Source organism: Rhinolophus hipposideros, assembly GCF_964194185.1.
Source record: "Rhinolophus hipposideros genome assembly, chromosome: 22".
In the NCBI taxonomy this organism is placed as follows: Eukaryota; Metazoa; Chordata; class Mammalia; order Chiroptera; family Rhinolophidae; genus Rhinolophus; species Rhinolophus hipposideros.
In genome coordinates, this window is record NC_138068.1 from 10039940 (window position 1) to 10059999 (window position 20060).

A 20060-nucleotide genomic window follows, 5' to 3' on the forward strand; every position below is an offset into this window, starting at 1 on the left:
AGACTTTATATTTAGCAAAGCACTATTCTAGGAGTCATGAACTTAGGGGTCTGTATAGACGGTCCATGATGGCCTCCGTAGGTCTGAATCTCCTGAAATGGGCTGAAGAGTATTGTGTTTATGTTCACATGTATTCTTCTGGGGAGGTTCCATTATTTTCAGAAGACTGTCAGAAGCTTCTTTTATCCCAAAATGTTAAGAATCTTCTTAAATAGTGCCTAAAAATCTTGTAAGAGTAAGGTTAAAAAGGACATAGGTTTTGTCATTGTCCAGTCCACCCATTTAGTAACTTCATTTGTCATTGGAGACTTTATAGTCTAAAAACAATAACGGTTGTGAGTTGAAAATGGAAAATAAGATCCGTTAGTACATGTTTCCTTCAAAGACACAGTGAGGCCAAATAGGTAGGCAGGTAAGGGAGAAATTTGTAGAAATTTCCTTAATAGTCTGGCAAATTCTTTCTTTTGATTTCCATGCTTGGTTATGTCATGTTTTAACACACAAAGCAGATTTGTTTGCCAGTTCTTTGGTCAAAGTTATAAAGACCATACATTTAGTCTTCCAAAGAGCTTTAAACTCACACATTGTTACTTTAGGCAAATGTAATTTGCAATGGGACATCTGCTTGAAACAATTTAAATGGTTCATAAACTTTTGTAGCATTTTTGCAGTTAGATCCCCCAAGTTTCATGCCTGACTTTCATACAGTTTCTTATATTATGTGCTAGCACCTTAAACTGGCCTCTGAGTTCAGTCCTTAATCTACCAGTGGAGTGATGATGATGGTTTACCTGCCTGCCATGGGTCATAAGTACGGGCGGGGTGTTGCACTCGGATCACAAGGCCATCCCACGTCCTCCCACACCAATCCCTGGCCCACCAGACCAGGTTTATACTGTTCCCCTTCCAGAGTGCTGAGCACCAGGTGCGTCCAGGGATGGTAGCTTCTTACCTGTCCCTTCATCCCTTCTAGCCTTTCTCCCTCTGTTGGGGGTGGAGTGTGGGGATTGGGGAGGCGATGAGACAGGACATACAGAATGACAGGGCTAGGGTTTGGGTGGGAACTAGGTGGGAGATTCACCCCAAGAAACCACAAGGTCTCCCTGTGCACCCATTGCAGGAAAGGGAGGAAATCTTCCTTCTCTCTTCCTCCTGAGGGATACGTATGGTATGAGGATGGGTTTTCAAAGATTGGAGGGAGTGGTACCAAGATTGTGGAGTCAGAGATGCCTGGCTTCCTGGGTCACATCAGAGTTACAGAGATGACTGCTGGGCCCTGGGTAGCTTGTCACCTGCTCACACTAGTTGCCGCCCGACCTGAGAGTCACAGTGCTTTCCGGAACCGTAATGAGGGATTGCCGTTTGAGGGTTGGCTCTGTGGGATTTGGGGACCAGATTGCTTCATCCTGCTTCATTTTCATTTAGCTTTCAGATTTGCCTTTCAGAATTGTGTGCAGGAATAGGTATCACATAGCAGGGGACTTGTCAGGTAGTCACATAAAAAAAATTGTGGGATTGCCCTCTGGTGGTAAATATCTTTAAAGTAATAATTTAAAACATTACAATTTGTGTTCAGCTTGTAGCATTGAGTTTGTTAATATGAGTCCTTGTATGTACTTGTATGTACTTGTATGTACTCTCACATCAAAGGTTCATATTAACTTACATTATTAGTTTGAGCAAGAGCTTCCATTCCCCCCCACAGTTCTTATACCTGGAAGATTGCATAGCATGTAGTGGGTGCTCAGGAAATGTTTATTGACTAAAAGAACAGAATAGTTTTGGTTTTTTTTAAACTAAGTTTTTGATAGTAAAATCTCTCACATAGGAAAGTGGGTTAGGTGTTCGATAGAAGACAGGAGCCATGCATACAGTTCTTCAGGAAAATGTATACAACTTGATTTTTTGATAAAATATATAGTTTTAGTTAGGAAAATGCGATGGTGCTGGTTGATGTAGTCATTGGGAGGCAAGTGTGACTTGATCACAGTAAATGCATCCGAGCCCCGACTCCAAATGTCGGTGGCGGGATCGTGGTGTGAGTAGACGGTGAACATGGTGGCTGAGGGGCCGCGGTGGAGCTGGGGATTTGAAGTGAGCTGGCAGGGCAGCTGCTCTTAATTTGCAGACTCATCCGAGGACATGGAAAGCACTGTTCAGGGCCAGGGCATTTTGGAATCGTGGTATGTGAGGGCCCTAGGGGGCACCCCAACGTCAGTCTGCAGGTGCCCTCCCTTCCCAGCATGCCTCAGCCTTTGTCGGCCAGTCAAGGCCACTCTTAGGTACCTGCATTCCCACCTGGGAGCACAGCAGTGATACAAACACTTTTTCATATGCTTACTGGTCATTTAGAGATCTTGTGAAGTACCTGTTCAAACATTTTTTAAATTGAGTAGTTTGTCATTTTATTGACTTGCAGTTCTTTAAATATTCTGGATATAAATCCTTTGTCGGATACATATATTTAAATATTCTCTCATTCTCTAGGCCCCCCTTTTTAACTTTTTAAATGTGTTTTAACGAGCAGTTTTTAATTTAGAGGAATTCGGGTTTTTTTTCTTTGTAGTGTCCTTTTGTGTTCCAGAACTCTTTGCCAACCTCATTGTTATGAATTTTTCTCCCGTTTTCTTCTGCAAGCTTTATAGTGTTTAGCTTTTACCTTTAGGTCTGGGTTCTAGCTCCAGTTAATTTTTGTTTGTGGTTGAGTTCAAGATCATGGTTCAGTTTTTCCCCACGTGGATATCTAGTTGCTCCAATACCATTGGTTTGGAATGCTTGCCAAAAATCAGGAGACAGTATAAGCAGGTCCATTTCTGTGTTCTCCCTGTGGTATTGCCCCTGTGTTTACCCTCCCACAATGCCACGATGGCGTAGTGGCTGGAAGTTGAGAGGAAGTCTTGGAGTCTGGTAGTATAAGTTCTCTGAGTTCTTTCCAATGATGTCTGGGCTCATGTAGGCTTTGATTTTTATTTTTCTCCTGTGTGAGTATGTAATCACTTTAATACGCAGGTTTCTGTTCCTATTCCATTTTAGTGTTTTTCCCCATCTTTATTGATTTTTACATTTTTACTGTGTAAAACACTAAATTGGTTCCAAAAGTCAAAACTATACAAAAAGATACATTCAGAAGTGTCATCTCACCTCCTTCCCCCACTCCCTCTCACATACTGTAGGGAACTAATTCCGTTGGTTTCTACTTTATCCTTCTTATGTTTCTTTTTGCAAAAATAAGAATATAAATGCACGTGTCTGTTTATATATATGTATACATATATGTAAAATCCTTAACACAAAAGTTAGGGTACCATATATACTCTTCAGCAGCTTGCTTTTTGTTATTCTCCGCATTTAGAGATTTTTCTCATTCTTTTTTACAGCTGCATAGCAGCCAATGTTTAATAAGGTCAATTTTGGCTGGAGGCTCAGAGCAAATATTAAAGTTGAACTCTCTGTGCCATAATTATTTCTGGGCTTTGCTGGACCAGCTTCCTTTCTGCCATCTGCAGCGGATAACCCTGCACTCAGGACAGTCTGTGACCCTGGGGAGATGTGAGCCATTCTGATGAGAGGGTGGGAGTAGAAAATGTTCCCCTGTTCCATGCCTCACTGTCTGGGACTCATCAGAGCCAAGAGCATCAACAAGTTGGAAAAATACGAGGAAAGGGAAGAAAAAATATTCAGTATTATCACTGTTTCCTCATGCTGACATTTACACTCCCTTCATTAAATGGGTTTTGACCTTCATCCCCGTTATGAATGTTTTCATGTGAAGTAGCGTGATTACCAGTGTGCCCTACAGCTCGTAATAAGTGTCTGTAATGCTTTCACTCAGTCTTTCCCTCTAAAACAGGTCGCCCGGGAGAGTGGCCCACCCCACATGAAGAGTTTTGTCACCAAGGTGTCGGTTGGCGAGTTTGTGGGGGAAGGTGAAGGGAAGAGCAAGAAGATTTCCAAGAAAAACGCTGCTATTGCTGTTCTTGAGGAGCTAAAGAAGTTGCCGCCCCTGCCCACAGTGGAGCGGGTGAAGCCCAGAATCAAAAAGAAAACAAAACCCATAGTCAGGGTAAGACACTTCCCTAGTAAAGAGTTTTGCCCATGGATGGTTGGAGAGCTTAGACAACTGGTTGCTGACTCCAGTGAAAGGGGAAGGAGCTGATGTGCACACACCAGGTCCGGGAGACCCTTTACAGGGGCCCCCTTGTGTAGGTCTCTGGGGAGCCGCAGGTTGGGCAGATGAGGACACTGAGCCAGGTTCAGTGGGGGCCCCTGCAGGCACATGCATGCGCGCGCACACACACACACACCCACACACACGTCTGCATGAGCGTGTCCTCTCAGCCCTGTGATCACAGCTGCAGCACCCATCTGCTGGGAGTGGTTAGCTGTGTCTCCTCCGTCTCACTGACCACTGTGCTATTCCAAATGTGAATGACATTCGTGGCAGGAAGGACGTCCAGGGGCAGGCATTGGAGTGGCACACCTCACTGGACACCTTCCCGCTCATTTGGATTCTTGAGACCTGCTAACGGATCTCTCAGAAATTATACTACACTCCCAGAGAAGGGACAGGAGTCCATGTGGGCACGTTTATGAATGTCAGTCAGGATTGTCAATATAGTTTTTTCGTTTAACAAACCCTGGAAGGCATTCCTTACCAGAGAGTGGGTGAGGATTCGTCGGTGTTGAGACTGGCCACTGTGGGATCTTAGGTTCTTATTTCCGCGTGGTGTCAGCTTAATATTCTTTTGAGTATTTTTTTAATGGCATGTGGATTTTGAATCATTGTTAAGAAAGCTGGGAACCCATTTCATAATAGAGACTTTTGGGAAGTTTTAGGAATATGGCTCTATATTTTTTCTCCCTCTTTATTCATTGTCGTGTGTTGAAATTTCTTGTTAAAAAGCGCACATCGCAATGATGCTTGCTTACTCATAGTGAAGTGTTGATGTTGGTTTGCTGAGAGGACCTTAAAATCACCTCAGATCAATCATAGAAAATCATTAAGCATCTTTCAATTAAAAAAGATTTTCAAAAGATCAGATTAATTCTGAGCCATTAGATCAGTAAAGTGTTGTCATGTCCTGACCTCTGATTGGCAAGGTCCTTTCTGTGACTAACATGGCACACGGTTTCTACATTTCTTATTCCTCAGGTGCAGAGTGGCCCAGAATATGGTCAGGTGATGAACCCAATCAGCAGACTGGCCCAGATCCAGCAGGCAAAGAAGGAGAAGGAGCCGGAGTACTTGCTACTCACTGAGCGCGGCCTCCCTCGCCGCAGGGAGTTTGTGATGCAGGTGAGTCCGTGTGGATGACCAGCAGCCCTTCTCTGGCTCATCGCGTCTCAGAGCCTGATAAGATGAGGGGCCGATGCCTTCTCAAGGCCAGGTCCAGTGCGTCGGACCAGAGGGCCGCTCCTGCCACCAACATTACTGATAGTGGGACCGTGTGGCTTGCGGTAACTTGATACTTTAAAGCATGTCCTTGGGTGCTCAGAACAGGTGCTACTGTATCAACAGGTAGGAGCCCAGGCAGTGCACCAGTTTAGAAGAGCGCTGGGGTGGTGGGATTGTGCGTGAATTTTCTCATTACATCTACTTGATGGTTTGTACCCTTTTCAGAAGGTAAATTTTATGAGTTATATCAAAGGCTCTCTTCCCTGCTCCTCCTAATCCTTCTGTAGAATCTGGACTCCAGGTTGGCTGTTCCTCCAATTGGGGACACTTCAGATTAGCACAGAGGTTTTCTCCTCATATTTAACTTACTAAACGTTTATTCACATCGGCAGCTTAGCTTAAGTGGTGATTTGAATTTAAAAGTATTTTCTGGTAAAATCCAGAATACTTAACTCTTGGGTGGCACTTTACAATTAAAGCATCATCACTTAGCCTGATGTGTTTCACCTTCCAAGTCAGAAGAGTGCTGATCTGTCCATTCGGAGAGGAAACTGCAGCTTGCTGAGAGGATCAGTCGTTTTCCCAAGGTCACGGAGCTGGTAGAGGCCAGGTCAGGAGTCAGCCCCAGGCCCCTCCTCCCAGGCCAGGGAAAGTTTTCTTGACGCTCTCAGTTTTGTGATGTGGGGCTTTGGTTTTGGTCTGTGATCAAGACCAGCTTGGAAGGGGATTGTAAGCAGTAGGATGTGTTGGAATTTGTTTACCAACCAACTCTTAGGCGAGGGAAGTGTGGCAGTGACGCGCGTGTGCCTGTGAAGTTCTGTACACACCCACATATGTACGTAGATATATTATAAATTTCACTGACAGAAAGGATGTGTAAGGTAATTTGTGAATAATATATATGTATAATACTCTATTGTATATTTCATACATTGTCACTCTAGTGTGACTGTCACTGATGATGTTATAAAATGAGACTACATAAATGCTTTATTGTTCTTCAGGTTGCTTATGTCATTGACAAATGAGTATTGGTTGATATTTTTGTTTACATTAACAAGTAAGATGAAAGTAAAACAATAAAGCCTTGTCGGAATTTCACTTATTTGTAAACAATATGAGTGACTTCTTTGCTGAATCACAAAATTTTCGAAGATGGGAAGAATTCAGGTTTTGTACTCGTTGCAATGTCCAGGCTGAGACCTGATACGCTTTTAAGCTTATACCGTATTATTAACCTTTTCTCCATCACTTATGGCTGCAATAGACAAGTCAACAAAACAGCTTAACTCTTGCTTTTAGCAGAATCCTGTGCTGTACCCACCAGGGCCGTTTCCACACTCTCCCTGACCTGGGCATGGAGGCAGGAAGAGACGGGCGGCAGCACACAATTACTAATACTTCCGCCCACAAATACAACAGGTGTAATGAACTTCAAAAACACAGATAATTGTAAAATGTAGTCGTATTAGGAAGTGATGAGTTTTAAGTATCTCTGTTTGTTAAAATTATTTACTTAGTTATAAGCTTATACAACTTACTGTTTAATAATGGCTCCGTTTAACAACCAGCGTGCCCAGTTCCTGCCTTCCGCGGACTGATCCAGGCCAGCCCCAGGCAGTACTCAGAAGCCACCAAGCTTCTGACCTTTGCCGTGTCCTTTTGTCAGCACACCAGTTCCTGACCGGTCTTTCCTCTGCAAGTTTAAGCACTGATCTGAGTCCTGCCTTCTTTCTGCAGGTGAAGGTGGGAAACCATACCGCAGAGGGAACGGGCACAAATAAGAAGGTGGCCAAACGCAACGCGGCCGAGAACATGCTGGAGATCCTTGGCTTCAAAGTCCCGCAGGCTCAGCCCACCAAACCAGCCCTCAAATCCGAGGAGAAGGTGAGGACTCGGGGCCCTGTCTCTGCGCTCATTGTGAGATGACCTTCTCCCCTCGTCCTGGGGGCTCTGTCAGCTCGGGGCCAGCCCTCAGGCCCAGGCCTCATGCTCTCGGCAGTAGAGCAGCCCTGCTGAGTGGCCTCTTATCCATGTGGAGCATTATAACCTGGTCAGGACGGGAGGTGCATGTCCACGGCTGCAGGCACAGCTCTGGCTTGAGTCGTAGCTGTTCCAGTATCTCTGGTCTGGGACTTTGCCGGAGGGCAGCTTGCTCCTCTCCATTTGTGGGATGATGGGTAATTGGGCTTGAAGGTAACAAATGTGTGATTCCATTATTTGTGCTCTTGGAATGAGCCCTGCACAAAAGATTCATCAACTTAGGCTTTTGTTAGTTGTGGAGCTGGCTTTGGTTTTTCTGTGACTCTGAGACAATGTGATTTTAGAGTCAGGGCCAAATCCATACTTTAGATTTGAGATTTCTTTTTCCTTATAAATTCAACACTAGATAAAAAGAATCCCGTATTGAAAATTTTACTTCTGCCAAGACTGGTAAGCAGTGCCCTCAATGAAAGCCTTGACTGACCTAGTTTCTAGTCACTGAATGGACCTGTCGGGATAAACTTGAAAAAACGCGGGGCTGATTCAGTCACCTCTGCCAGTTGGATCTGCTGGGGCCACACAGTTAATTGGGACCCCAGACACCTATCAGAGAGTTTGCAAAGGTCCTGGACTTGGTTTTGGCTGTTTCATTCCAGCTGCTTGTGGAGCATTCATAGGCATCCTTTCCTTTTCAGAAAGGAGACCTTGTGTTTGACAAAAGTTTGATCCAGTAACATTCCCTTGAAGTTTGTTATCCCTGGAAATGTCAACCTTACCTTTTAATTGGCTATCAGCTCCAGGAAACTATTGTTTCGCTGCGCTCTGAATGCTTCCTTCCCCACCTTGGGCTCTACTAGGCTGGTGCCTATGGGCTCCTTCTGATTTTATGTTCCCCTCGCTTCATGTGAGTGCAGAGCGGGGCTCAGCGTTCAGTCCCGTGTACTTGGTCAGCTGCTGCTCATGGACAGGCTGGTGTGGGCGGGGGGTGCACACTGGGGGAAAGCTGGGGGCTCTGCTCTGCCATGGGACGCGCTGGGCGGCCAGGCCTTGGGGCAGGGCTTTCTGCCGATTGCCTTCTCATATTTCAGAAGTGGAAAAACCTAAGATTAATGCTGGTTAGAGTTTGCAGTTGTTTTAGACAGCAGGAACTAATTTTTCAACTCATGGCCTTTTTTTTTCTTTTAAGACACCCATAAAGAAACCAGGGGATGGAAGAAAAGTAACCTTTTTTGAACCTGGCTCTGGGGATGAAAATGGGACTAGTAAGTGTGATATTAACATTGTCTTGATCTGAATGTGATTCTGGGGTTTGCGTGGTTCCTGGTCATAGCAAGTGCCCAGTGAATGAGTTGCCACTGTGATGTTTGGCTCTGCGCCATCCCTTTGAGGGCACTGAGGGAGGGCCGGCTTGGGGCTTCATAATCTTTCCAGGCACGCAGTGTGTGTGGACTTGTGTTGATTTGTCTGTGTGTCCCTCCCCAGGCAATAAAGAGGATGAATTTAGGATGCCTTATCTTAGTCATCAGCAGCTGCCTGCTGGAATTCTTCCCATGGTGCCTGAGGTTGCTCAGGCCGTAGGGGTCAGTCAAGGACATCACACCAAAGATTTCACCAGGGCGGCTCCGAACCCTGCCAAGGCCACGGTAACAGCCATGATAGCCCGGGAATTGTTGTATGGGGGCACCTCGCCCACAGCCGAGACCATTTTAAAGAATAACATGTCTTCAGGCCACGTACCCCACGGACCTCTCACAAGGCCCTCTGAGCAGCTGGACTATCTCTCCCGAGTCCAGGGATTCCAGGTAAGGGGCCTGAGCAGTGCGGTGTGGGCCGCAGTGCAATCTTCTTCTTTGGTTTTCTCTGAGGAAGTGAAGTTTGTGCCTTGTTTTTTAAATCAAGTTGTCTAGGGGGATGGATGAGGGAAGTATGGGAAGAGGGTCATCCTGAGGAAGGGCCGGGAGATATGGAAAGTGTTACAAGCCTGTAAGGTATGAGAAAATCCTTGACCTTTGGTAATAAAATGTAAAAATCCAAGCTTACCGTAGTAATGACAAAGCCTCTAATCTAATGGTAGCTGTCAGTTAGATTTCAGTGAGAAGACATTCGTTGTGCGGGCCTTTTCTACCTGGTAGGAAAGGACATGGCTTCTTTCAGACCAGATTGTTTAGTAGACATCTAGGTTCCAGGAAGATTCTGGAAGCTGTGGCCCTACTCTGCATGCAGCCCTTGGTGCCCCTCTGACAGTCGCTGTGTGGCCACGTCAGGCTTGGACCGGGGGAGAGCTGTCATCCCCCTTGCTGGGCCAGAGCCGCGGCCGGTGCCCGTGCATTCACCACTTCCCTACCCTTGCCTCAGTGTTTTTTTCCCCCTTAGGTCGAATACAAAGACTTCCCCAAAAACAACAAGAACGAATTTGTATCTCTTATCAATTGCTCCTCTCAGCCGCCTCTCATCAGCCACGGCATCGGGAAGGATGTGGAGTCCTGCCATGACATGGTGCGTCCCCAGTGGGCCGGCTCGGGCCTGCTGCTGGCTGCAGGCGGGTGGGTGGACAGGTGGACGGTCTCGCACAGACACGACTGTTGGTAGATTTCATATTTTGAAGACTTTTTTCTTAGTTTACTGGATTGATTCCTCATTGTATTTATCAGAACTCATCAGCTTTAGCCAAGCCTTCCTTCCCTTGCCCACGCTGACGGGGGCGGTGGGGTTAGGGCCCTGGATCCTGGATGCCTTCAGAAGTCATTCAGTTCACCTCTTACCAGAAGAAGGAACTGCAGGCCCAAGTTCTGGCAGCTTTAGAAAGCCTTTTATTGTCATATTCTGTTCCGATGAAATTATTGTTGTAAGAAATACTGAAACTGAAAAGAATTGATTAATCTACATAAACTGTAGTATATTCACCTGATGGAGTAGAATGCATCCATTAAATGAATGTGCTGAAGATAATGTATTCTAACAAGGAAAATCATAGGTTTTTGTTTATAAGTAGGATACACAATTTATATAGTCCAGTTACCATAGGAAAATACCGGAAAGAAATATATAACAAAATTAACAGAGGTTGTAATTTGATGAAATAACCATGATAATTTGTCTTTATTTTAAAAACTCAAACATTAAAGAAAAGGGTTATTTAGTGGGGCCATCTGCTTTGTTGTTCGGTAGAATCCCTCCCCTCCCTACTGAGTGTCTTATGTGTGGGCCCGAGCAGTGGCTGTGGTTTGACTTTTCTTTTCATCCCCCCACTAGGCTGCATTGAACATTTTAAAGTTGCTGTCTGAGTTGGACCAACAAAATACAGAGATGCCAAGAACAGGAAATGGACCAATGTCTGTGTGAGTGAGCTGATTTTCTTGGAAAGGCTCTGTTCCTCGTTTTTGTTAAGTTCAAGCTGTCTTCTCAGCTCAGTAGTGAAACACCACTTGCCTTAGTCGCTTTCTGTCCCTTTCCCCTGAAGGGTTTCCAAGTTTGGGGCAGAGAGCTCCACTTTTTTCTTTCTTTCTTTCTTTTAAATTAAATTTTGAATAGGTAATACATTTACATGGGTCTGAAATAAAAATTATTATGTGATAAATCTTGCCCTCATGCAGTCCCCATCCGTCTTTCTCCCTACCTCTACCCAGAGGTCACATTTTTTAGTTTCTTATATATCCTTCCTATGTTGCTTTATGTAAATATAGTTATTTCTTTCCTTTTCTTCCTTTCCCTCCTAGAGGTAACATGCTATCCACACGTTCTCCTTGGTTTTTTCCTTGTTTTTTTCACTTGACAGTATATCCTGTGAAATCTTTTAATCCAGTTATCATAAATTGGGACCTGTGCTATTGAACTCAGTGTCTGCTAACTTCCTTTTATTTATTTTTTATTTTATTTTTTTTACTGAGGAATATTGGGCAACAGTGTGTTTCTCCAGGGCCCATCAATTCCAAATTGTCCTTCAGTCTAGTTGTGGAGGGCGCAGCTCAGCTCCAAGTCCAGTTGCCGTTTTCAGGCTTTAGTTGCAAGAGGCACAGCCCACCATCCCATGAGGGAATCGAACCGGCAACCTTGTTGCTGAGAGCAAGCGCTCTAACCAACTGAGCCATCCAGCTGGCTCTCGGCAGCTCAGCAGCAGCTCGTTGTCTTCAATCTAGTTGTGGAGGGCGCAGCTCACTGGCCCATGTGGGAATCGAACTGGCAACCCTGTTGTTGAGAGCTCATGCTCTGACCAACTGAGCCACCTGGCCGCCCCCACTTCTTTTTATTTTTAACATGGGCTTAATTCTCTTAAGTTTCAAAAATGATGTCATTTTCATTTTTATTTCCTTAAAGGTGTGGGAGATGCTGAACCTCTTCTGGCCATGAACCATTATAAAAATCCCAACATATACTGAAAATAGTGAAACTGCTTTGAAAATTTGGAATTTCTGATACCTCCAAGTGGGCTGAGAAGACATGATGGGTAAAGGAGTGGAGACAGCAGTGGTGACGAAAGTGGGCTCACAAGGAGGCAGCCGTGACTGTGCTCGCATGTGCTATGGTTTGTCCCCACACGGCAGCAGCTGCTGCGGGGGTGGGTGAGGCCTGCCAAGCAGCCCTGGCTCAACTGGGAAACCAGCAGGTCCATGCCCTGGGCACCTCACTGCTTGGTTTTGGGTTGTTTTGTTTTGTTTTTCTGGCTGAAAGAAGAAACAGAAAACAGTATGACCCCCCCCACACCCCCACCTCCCTACCTGACTCACTCAAATACTTGGGGACAAACCCTGGACACGACGCTGGAGAGAGGCCTTAGACCAGCTGGCCCTAAAGCTGAAAGCAGCAGAGAAAAATCCAATGCTTCCTCGTCAGCGCAAGCTCACTGTGCGGTGTGCTGCGGCCCATCGCCTCCCGTGGTTCCCACACCATCACCACTGCTTTCTCTTCCAAAAGAGAGATGTATTCTTAGTTTCATTATTTTCTTTCGATTGAAATGACACTATATAAATTTTCATTTGAGCATTTCTCAATTGTATCTAGTTACATAGCAGTTTAGAAACTTTTCTGAGACTGACTTTATCATTAGTCTAACCGGAAAAGATCATATCCATATGTATGTGGTTATACGTTTTTATTTTATTGGACTAACCCAGGACCATTTCAGTGATGCAAATTGTGTGCCCTCTGGTTTAGCTGAAACAGTCCTGGACTTCTCAGAAACCTTGATGAAGTCTCCCCCAGTTGTATAAATTGGACGATTTAGGAATTTTAAACTTTAAATGATCATTTGGTTCCTTTTCTATTTCATTTTTGTTAATGCAACAGGACCTAAATGAACTTTGATCTTTTAAAGATTATTAAAAAAATTGTGTATATATGCATAAGACTCTTGAGGACTTAGCTTTCCCTACACTACAGGATGTGATTTCCGGGGAGTACTTAGAAAACACGGAAATGCAGATTGACGCTCCTTGAGTGCTTTAAACTGTGGTTACATCTCCATGTAGGGCCGAAGAGAATGCCCCACGTTTATCTGCAACTATTGCTTTTGATGTGCTGCTGGGCACAGAAGTGTGTGCCGTGAGGCCCTGCTTGCGGTCGGATGAAAAGCACGGCAGCCTCGCGATTCAGTAGTGCTTCAATTCATTGTTTACGCTGCCATTTTTTCTCCCCATGGAATGTAAGTAAAACTTAGTATTTGTCACCAATAAATGGTAATACTAAATTTTTTTTTTGTTAATTTATTCTCAGATGCCACTACTGCTAAGTTGGGTCCCCTCCCAACTTGTGCCCTACCCTTTTTTAAGAAAAAAACTTTGTAATGCTTGATTCTATTTGGGCAAAATTCTGAAGATCTGAAATAACTTTATATCAAACCATTGATCAATAAACAGCTACTAATGAATTTTTGGTCCTGTTGAGCAGTAACTAAAGTAAGGGAAGATATGAGTGAGGGCACGGAAGCACGGTGTGTGTGGGGGCGTGGCTGCCAGAAGCGTGTGGGCACCAGGTGAAGGAGCTGCCTCAGAAGCTGACATTACACGCAAATGACCCAGAGACTTCCCGATGCCGTGAGGCTCCACTTTCCTCAGGTGCTGTCTCACTCAGGGGTGAAGGTGAGAGGTGCTGCATTCTAGCCTGGTGGAGGGGGCTGGTGTTTGCTTTCAGTTTTAGGAGATGCTTTTAGGTTGTTCACTGTAAAACCAGCCTATGGATTGCATTGCCCGGATAACCGGAAGTGATTAGGTTATGGGAAAAGGCTGAGGAGAGGCCTCAGCACTGCGGGGACTTCCCCAGTGCTAGATTCAGCCATTTATCCAAGGAGCCCTGGTCCCCTTTAGTGACAGACAGCACCTGGAAACCAAGGTCTGGGTGCTCTGAGCACTCATTGCTACTGGGGTGGTTTCTAGGTCCTCTGAACAGACAGGAAAGGCGTGTGAGTCTGTGTACGTATATGTGTGTACCATCTTTCCCCGAAAATGAGACCTCGCCGGACCGTCAGCTCGAATGCGCCTTTTGGAGCAAAAATTAATATCAGACCCGGTCTTATTTTACTATGATACGGTATGATCTATGATATAATACTGGGTCTTACGTTTGCTCCAAAGGACGCATTAGAGGTGATGGTCCAGCTAGGTCTTATTTTCGGGGAAACACGGTATATATGTATATTTAAAAGCTACTGTTTATACTGATACCTGCAGTACCTCTGGGTTCTTCACAGCCTTCCTCCTTCTGTTTAGTACTTTCTCCAACATGGAGATTGTAGCCATTCTCCCAGCCTTGCCAACCACCCGCTCCACTTGCCACCTGCCACTCCTGCCCTGTGTTTTTAGGTGTCTGCTGAGGGCGCACCGCGTCCTCCCAGCTTTCAGGTCCTATCAGTATGCTTACTGGTAATAGGATGCAGTCTTAGAAGTGATTCAGAGCTTCCAGTTGGCTGTTGCCAGTTGTCCCTCAGTGACAACACTCCAAAAGGGGAAATTTCCACTTCACATCAGGGATATTGTCAGGAAGGATTCTTTGATAAGAGGTTTTTTTGGAGGCGATACATCTCTGGCTGCTTTGGAAAGATGTCCAGATGGGATGTCCTTGAGTGCTCTTCGAGTGTAAACTTTCAGACCAGCCTTGGCCGCGAGGAGGCCCTGTAGCTGTCATCTGAGGATCCACTCACTGCAGTAGCTGTCTCAGTGGGCTTCGAGAGAGCTGCCCGGGAACCAAGAGTTTGTGCTCATTTTCATCCCAACATGATCTCTTTAAAAGTTGCAAGAACCTTTGAGCCCAAACTAGGTACTTCTGCCCTTGGGACAATATTTGCAGCCCTGGTTTTCAGGCTGTAGGCAGAGTAGCAGACAGGAAGGCACCTGAGAGGCAGGTCTGAAATAAAGATGGTGTGAGTCAGCCACGGTAAGACTGGGTGTCAGGATTTGTGGAGCACCGATCCTCAAAGGAAGAAGGGCTCCTTGACCTTGGCATAGACAAGCTTGGGACTCCATCACCCCACAGGGGCGTGCCGACATTGTCAAGTTACTCTTATCACATGGAGATTTTAATGAGTAAAGATGATGTCCCTATAGCTGGTTTTTTTTTGTTGTTGTTTTTAAAAGGCTTTTCTGAGCCAGAATGTGAATTGCTCTTAGAAAAAAAGTGTTACTCTGAATCTAGGTTTCCCTCCACAGCTCAGTGAGCTGATGGGTATGCATGGCTTTGCAGGGCGAATGCCCAGTTAGTCGCCTTGGGTGGATCCCAAGGTCTGGTAAGAGATGCGAGGGAATCTGGGATTGGTGTGATCAAGAGAAAATAAATTGGCCATTCTCAAGAAGCAGGAAGCTGCTGGTTGCTCTGTAAGAGCTACTGTGAGCTCAGCGGAATATGACACCCAGGAACTAAACCCCGGGATGGAGATGTACAGCCTTTTGTCTGTCTGCATGGAACTTAGCTTTAGCGACATCCATCACTACCTTCTTTGTTTTAATGCATAAATGTCTGTGTGCCCTTAGAAATAGACCAAAAAAACCCAAAAAAACTTCCTTGAAATTCCTAAATCCGTAAATAATTTCTGAAGCCCTTACACATCTCTGGATTGACAGGGATGAGTTAGGTAGTTTTCTTAAATAGGCTTTTAAAGGAATGCATGTTCTTTTAAGAGGTAATGGTTAACTCAGAGGAGAGAGCCTGCAAGTGTTGATTCCTGAAAGCAGCAGTTATTTTCTTGGAATTTGTCACTCTGTATATAGAATATACCGGGTGTGCCAAAAAAAATGTCCACAAGTGGACACTTCGGTCGATGTTGCTCAAGCAGTAGTTCGCCATCATCAGAAGTGTCTGGACGCTGATGGGAACCACTTTGAGCACCTCTTGTAATTGCAGAAGTTAAACGGGACTTGTATTCATCTTTTGTTATCGGTATATATTGTGTTACAATTTTAATAGTTTTCCTTTCCTGAAATGTGTATACATTTTTTTTGGCACCCTTGGTACATGTGAAACTATAATTTTTAAAACCCCATATTCTAATCAGACTTCCTTGTACTTTAAATGTTATCCTAATTTTTATTAACAAAAATATGTAATTTAGGAAGTTTGTGCTGTTTTGCTTAATATGTGCTTAATAACCCAAGTTTAATATTTAAAAAAATATTCTTTCAGAAATATTCCTCAAAACCTACTTTGAGGTAAACACCCACCAATCCTGCAGTGGTAACAGTAAAACAGCCTTTGGGTCGTGGTCATTTTAAAGCTTGGGAAGTTAGGGCCTAGCTGTGCCCAGTTAGGCCAGTCTGTGCCCTGAAAGCCCCAAAGAACTTCCCTCACGAGGTTAAGACAGGACATGTTGGTAGCTTCTCCGAGTGCCCAGGGCGATGTGTACTCAATAAATGCCTTCTGTTCTTGTGGCCCAGACATGCTCTGAAGCCGCTGCTCCCAGTTCGCCCTTCAGTCCTGCCACTCAGGGTGGCTGGTTCCCTGCTGCAGGCGTTGAGTCATTCCTCGGGCCCTCTTCCTCCTCCTGTCTGCTCCAGGGCTCTCGGCCTTGGAACCCAGATCCCAGTCCACTTCCAAGTCTTCCCCCAAGAAAATGTGTGGAGACAGATCCCATGAGAACAAGAATCTGTGTCCATCTCAGCTGTAGTTGGAGGGAGGGATGAGTTCTGCAGAGGCCCACTGAGGCCTGCGGCTGCCCGCCATAGCTGTCTGGTCCGCCAATCTAAAACTGAAACTGTTAATTTCACATCTTCGAAATGTGATCCCTTCTCATTTTGGAGGCCATGAAGCTTTGGATCATTGTTCCCCGAGTGTTCACAGCTTTTGCCACGCCATGAGTCTTTCCGATTGATTCTGATACTGCAGGCCTGTGGCTCAGGAATGTGCATTTCTAACGAGGGCCTGTCTGAGGATGTGGTGCTTTGAGAACCACTGTCCTGAGCAGTAACATCCATGAAATATTAGTGATTTTTCCCCTAACACAAAATACACAACTACCAACGATACATGTTCCTTTGGATGGCACCACAGATCCTTTGAATTCGTGGAGAAATGCTACCTTTGGCTAAAGGGAAGACAGCTGAGGCCATGTTTCAGACACAACTCAACTGGCTCGAGTCTGCTGTCCCAGCGCAGGGCCTAAGCAGCCTGTTGGGACACTGAGAACTGGGCCTGTGGCTTGTGGCAGGAAGTTCAGAGCTGAGGGGAGGATGTTCTATGTTAGGACACGCCACCTCACCTGTGGCAATCTGTGTAGTTTGTCACCCCCACCCCGCTTCTCCTTGGGAAGTTTTTATTATTTATTTTTCAGTTACAAGTGACACACAATATTACATTAGTTTTAGGTGTACAACATAGTGATTAGACGTTTATATAACTTACTAAATGATCACCCCAAAAAGTCTAGTACCCATCTGTCACCAATATGTAGTTAAAATATTATTGACGACATTGACTGTGCTGTACTTTACATCTCCGTGACTGTTTTTATAACTGGCAATTTATACTTCTTAATCCCTTCACCTTTTCCCCCACCCTCAACCCCCCACCCAGTCGGCAACCATCAATTTGTTCTGTTTTTTAGATTCCACATACGGTATAGGTGAAATCATACAGTATTTGTCTGACACACTTAGCATAATACTCTCTAGGTCTACCCATGCTGATGCAAACACTAAGCTTTCATTCTTTTTATGATGAATGGTATTTCATTGTATATATGTACCGCCTCTTTATCCAGTCGTCTATTGATGGACACTTAGGCTGTTTCCATATCTTGGCCATTGTGAACAATGCTGCAATGAATTGTATATTCAAATTAATGGTTTGGATTTCCTCAAATACGCAGAAGTGGGATTGCTGGGTCATATGGCAGTTCTCTTTTGGGGGAACTTCCATACTGTTTTCCATAGTGGCTGCACCAATTTGTCATCCCGCCAACACTGAGGGTTCCCTTTTCTCCACATCCTCACCAACACTTGTTTGTTGATTTATTGATGATGGCCATTCTGACAGGGGTGAGGTGATATCTCATTGTGGTTTTCATTTGCATTTCTCTGATGATTAGTGACGCTGAGCATCTTTTCATGTCTATTGGCCATCGGTATGTCCTCTTTGGAGAAATGTCTATTAAGATCCTCTACCCATTTTTAATCAGATTGTTTGTCTTTGGTGTTAAGTTGTATGAGTTCTTTATATAATCGGATATATCACTGGCGAATATCCTCTCCCATTCTGTAGGTTGTCTTTTCATTTGGTTGATGGTTTCCTTTGCTGTACAAAAACTTTTTATTTTGATGTAGTCCCATTTGTTTATTTCTTCTTTAGTTTTCCTTGCTGGAGAAGACACATCTGAGAAAGTATTTTAAATCTTGAATCCATTTTGAGTTCATTCTTGTATAATGGTGTAAGAAGGTGGTCCGGTTTTCCCAGCACCATTTATTGAACAGACAGCCCTCTTTGTCACAGAGTGAGCATATAGGTGTGGGTTTATGGGCTCTCTATTCTGTTCCATTGATCTTTGTGTCTGTTTGTATGTCAGTACCATGCTGTTTTGATTACTATGGCCTTGTGGTGTAGTTTGGTATCAGGTGGCGTGACACCTCCAGCCTTGTTCCTCTCCATATTGCTTTGGTTAGTCGGGGTCTTGTGTGGTTCCACATAAATTTTAGAATTATTCTACTTCTGTGAAAAATGCCACTGGTATTTTGATAGGGATTGCATTCAATCTGTAGATTACTTTGAGTAATATGGACATTTTAAATGTATTCTTCCTATTCATGAGCACAGTATATCCTTCCATTTATTTATATCTTAAATTTCTTCAGTGTTTTCCAGTTTTCAAGTATAGGTCTTTTACCTCCTTGGTTAAATTTATAACTAGGTATTTTCTCCTTTTTGATGCAATTTGAAGGAGGATTGTTTTCTTAATTTCTCTTTCCAAAAATGCAGCTTACTGATTCCTGTGGCTGGGACCAATACTCTGTTGAATAAAAGTGGTAAACACAGGCATCCTTGTGCTGTTCCTGATTTTAAAGAAAAGGCTCTCAGCTTTTCACCACTGAGTATGTTAGCCATGGGTTTGACATTTATGGCCTTTACTATGTTGAGGTACGTCCCCTCTATCCCTACTTTGCAGATTTTTTTAAATCAAAAATTGATGTTGGATTTTGTCAAATGCTTTTTATGCGTCTATCGATATATTATTTTTATCCTTCATTTTGTTTATGTGGTGTATCACATTGTTTTGTAGCTAACTGAAACCAACCCTGCATCTCAGGAATAAATCTCACTTGATCATGGTGTGTTTTTAATGCATTGCTAAAGTTGGCTAATATTTTGAGGCTTTTTTGCATCTATGTTCGTCAGGAATATTGGCCTATAATTTTATTTTTCTGTAGTGTCTTTAGTATTGCTATCAGGGTAGTAGTGCTGGCCTCATAAAATGAGTTTGGGTGCCTTCCTTCCTCTTTTTGGAATAGTTTGAGAAGGATAGGTGTTCATTTTTATTTGAATGTGTGGTAAAAGTCACCTGTGAAGCCATCTGGCCTATGGCTTTTGTTTGAAGTTTTTTTGATAACTGATTCAATTTTGTTAGCAGTTATCAGTGTGTTCAGATTTTGTTTCTTCCTGATTCATGATTCAGCCTTGAAAATTTGGATGTTTCTAGTAATTTATCCATTTCTTCCAGGCTGTCAAATTTGTTATATAATTGTTTGTAGTATTTTCTCATAATCCTTTTTCTGTGGTGGTGGTTGTTACTTCTCTTTCATTACTGATTTTATTTGGGTTTATCTTGTTGAGTATGGCCAAAGGTTTATCAGATTTGTTTATATCTTTTCAAAGAACCAGCTCTTGGTTTCATTGATATTTTGCGTTTTAGACTTTTGTTTGCTCTTCATTTTCTAGTTCCTTTAGGTGTAAGGTTACATTGTTTGAGATTTTTCTGGTTTCTTGAGGCCTGTATTGCTATAAATTCCTCTTAGAACTGCTTTGGTTGTGTCTGGTAGATTTTGATGTTTTCATTTTCACTTCTCTCCACAGTACCTTTTGATTTCTTGCTTGATTTCATTGTTAACCCATCAGCTCCATGTGAAGTCATTGTTCTCAGTCTAATTGTGGGGGAGGGGGATGCTGCTCAGCAGCAAGTCAAGTCCTGGTTTTCAATCTAGTTGTGGAGGGCACAACTCATGGGCCCACGTGGGAAGCAAACTGGCGACCTTGGTGTTAGGAGCACTGTGCT

General features: G+C 44.0%; 1 protein-coding gene across 26 annotated transcripts in view; it reads left to right on the plus strand.

Annotated features, from left to right (window-relative positions):
* The window catches only part of STAU1 (staufen double-stranded RNA binding protein 1), a 47049-nt gene extending 33808 nt beyond the window's left edge, over positions 1-13241 (plus strand). For 18 of the 26 annotated variants that reach the window (XM_081033835.1, XM_081033847.1, XM_081033851.1 and 15 more), the window contains 8 exons: positions 3851-4063; positions 5153-5296; positions 7136-7282; positions 8565-8640; positions 8861-9180; positions 9752-9874; positions 10631-10716; positions 11693-13241. In XM_081033835.1, the coding sequence (XP_080889961.1) occupies positions 3851-4063; positions 5153-5296; positions 7136-7282; positions 8565-8640; positions 8861-9180; positions 9752-9874; positions 10631-10716; positions 11693-11708 (1125 nt within the window). In that variant the 3' untranslated portion in view covers positions 11709-13241. Of the gene's footprint in view, positions 1-3832; positions 4064-5152; positions 5297-7135; positions 7283-8564; positions 8641-8860; positions 9181-9751; positions 9875-10630; positions 10717-11692 lie in introns of all 26 variants that reach the window. The other 8 variants (XM_081033832.1, XM_081033853.1, XM_081033834.1 and 5 more) reach the window with 1 other exon arrangement.
* Positions 13242-20060: the final 6819 nt, after the last annotated feature.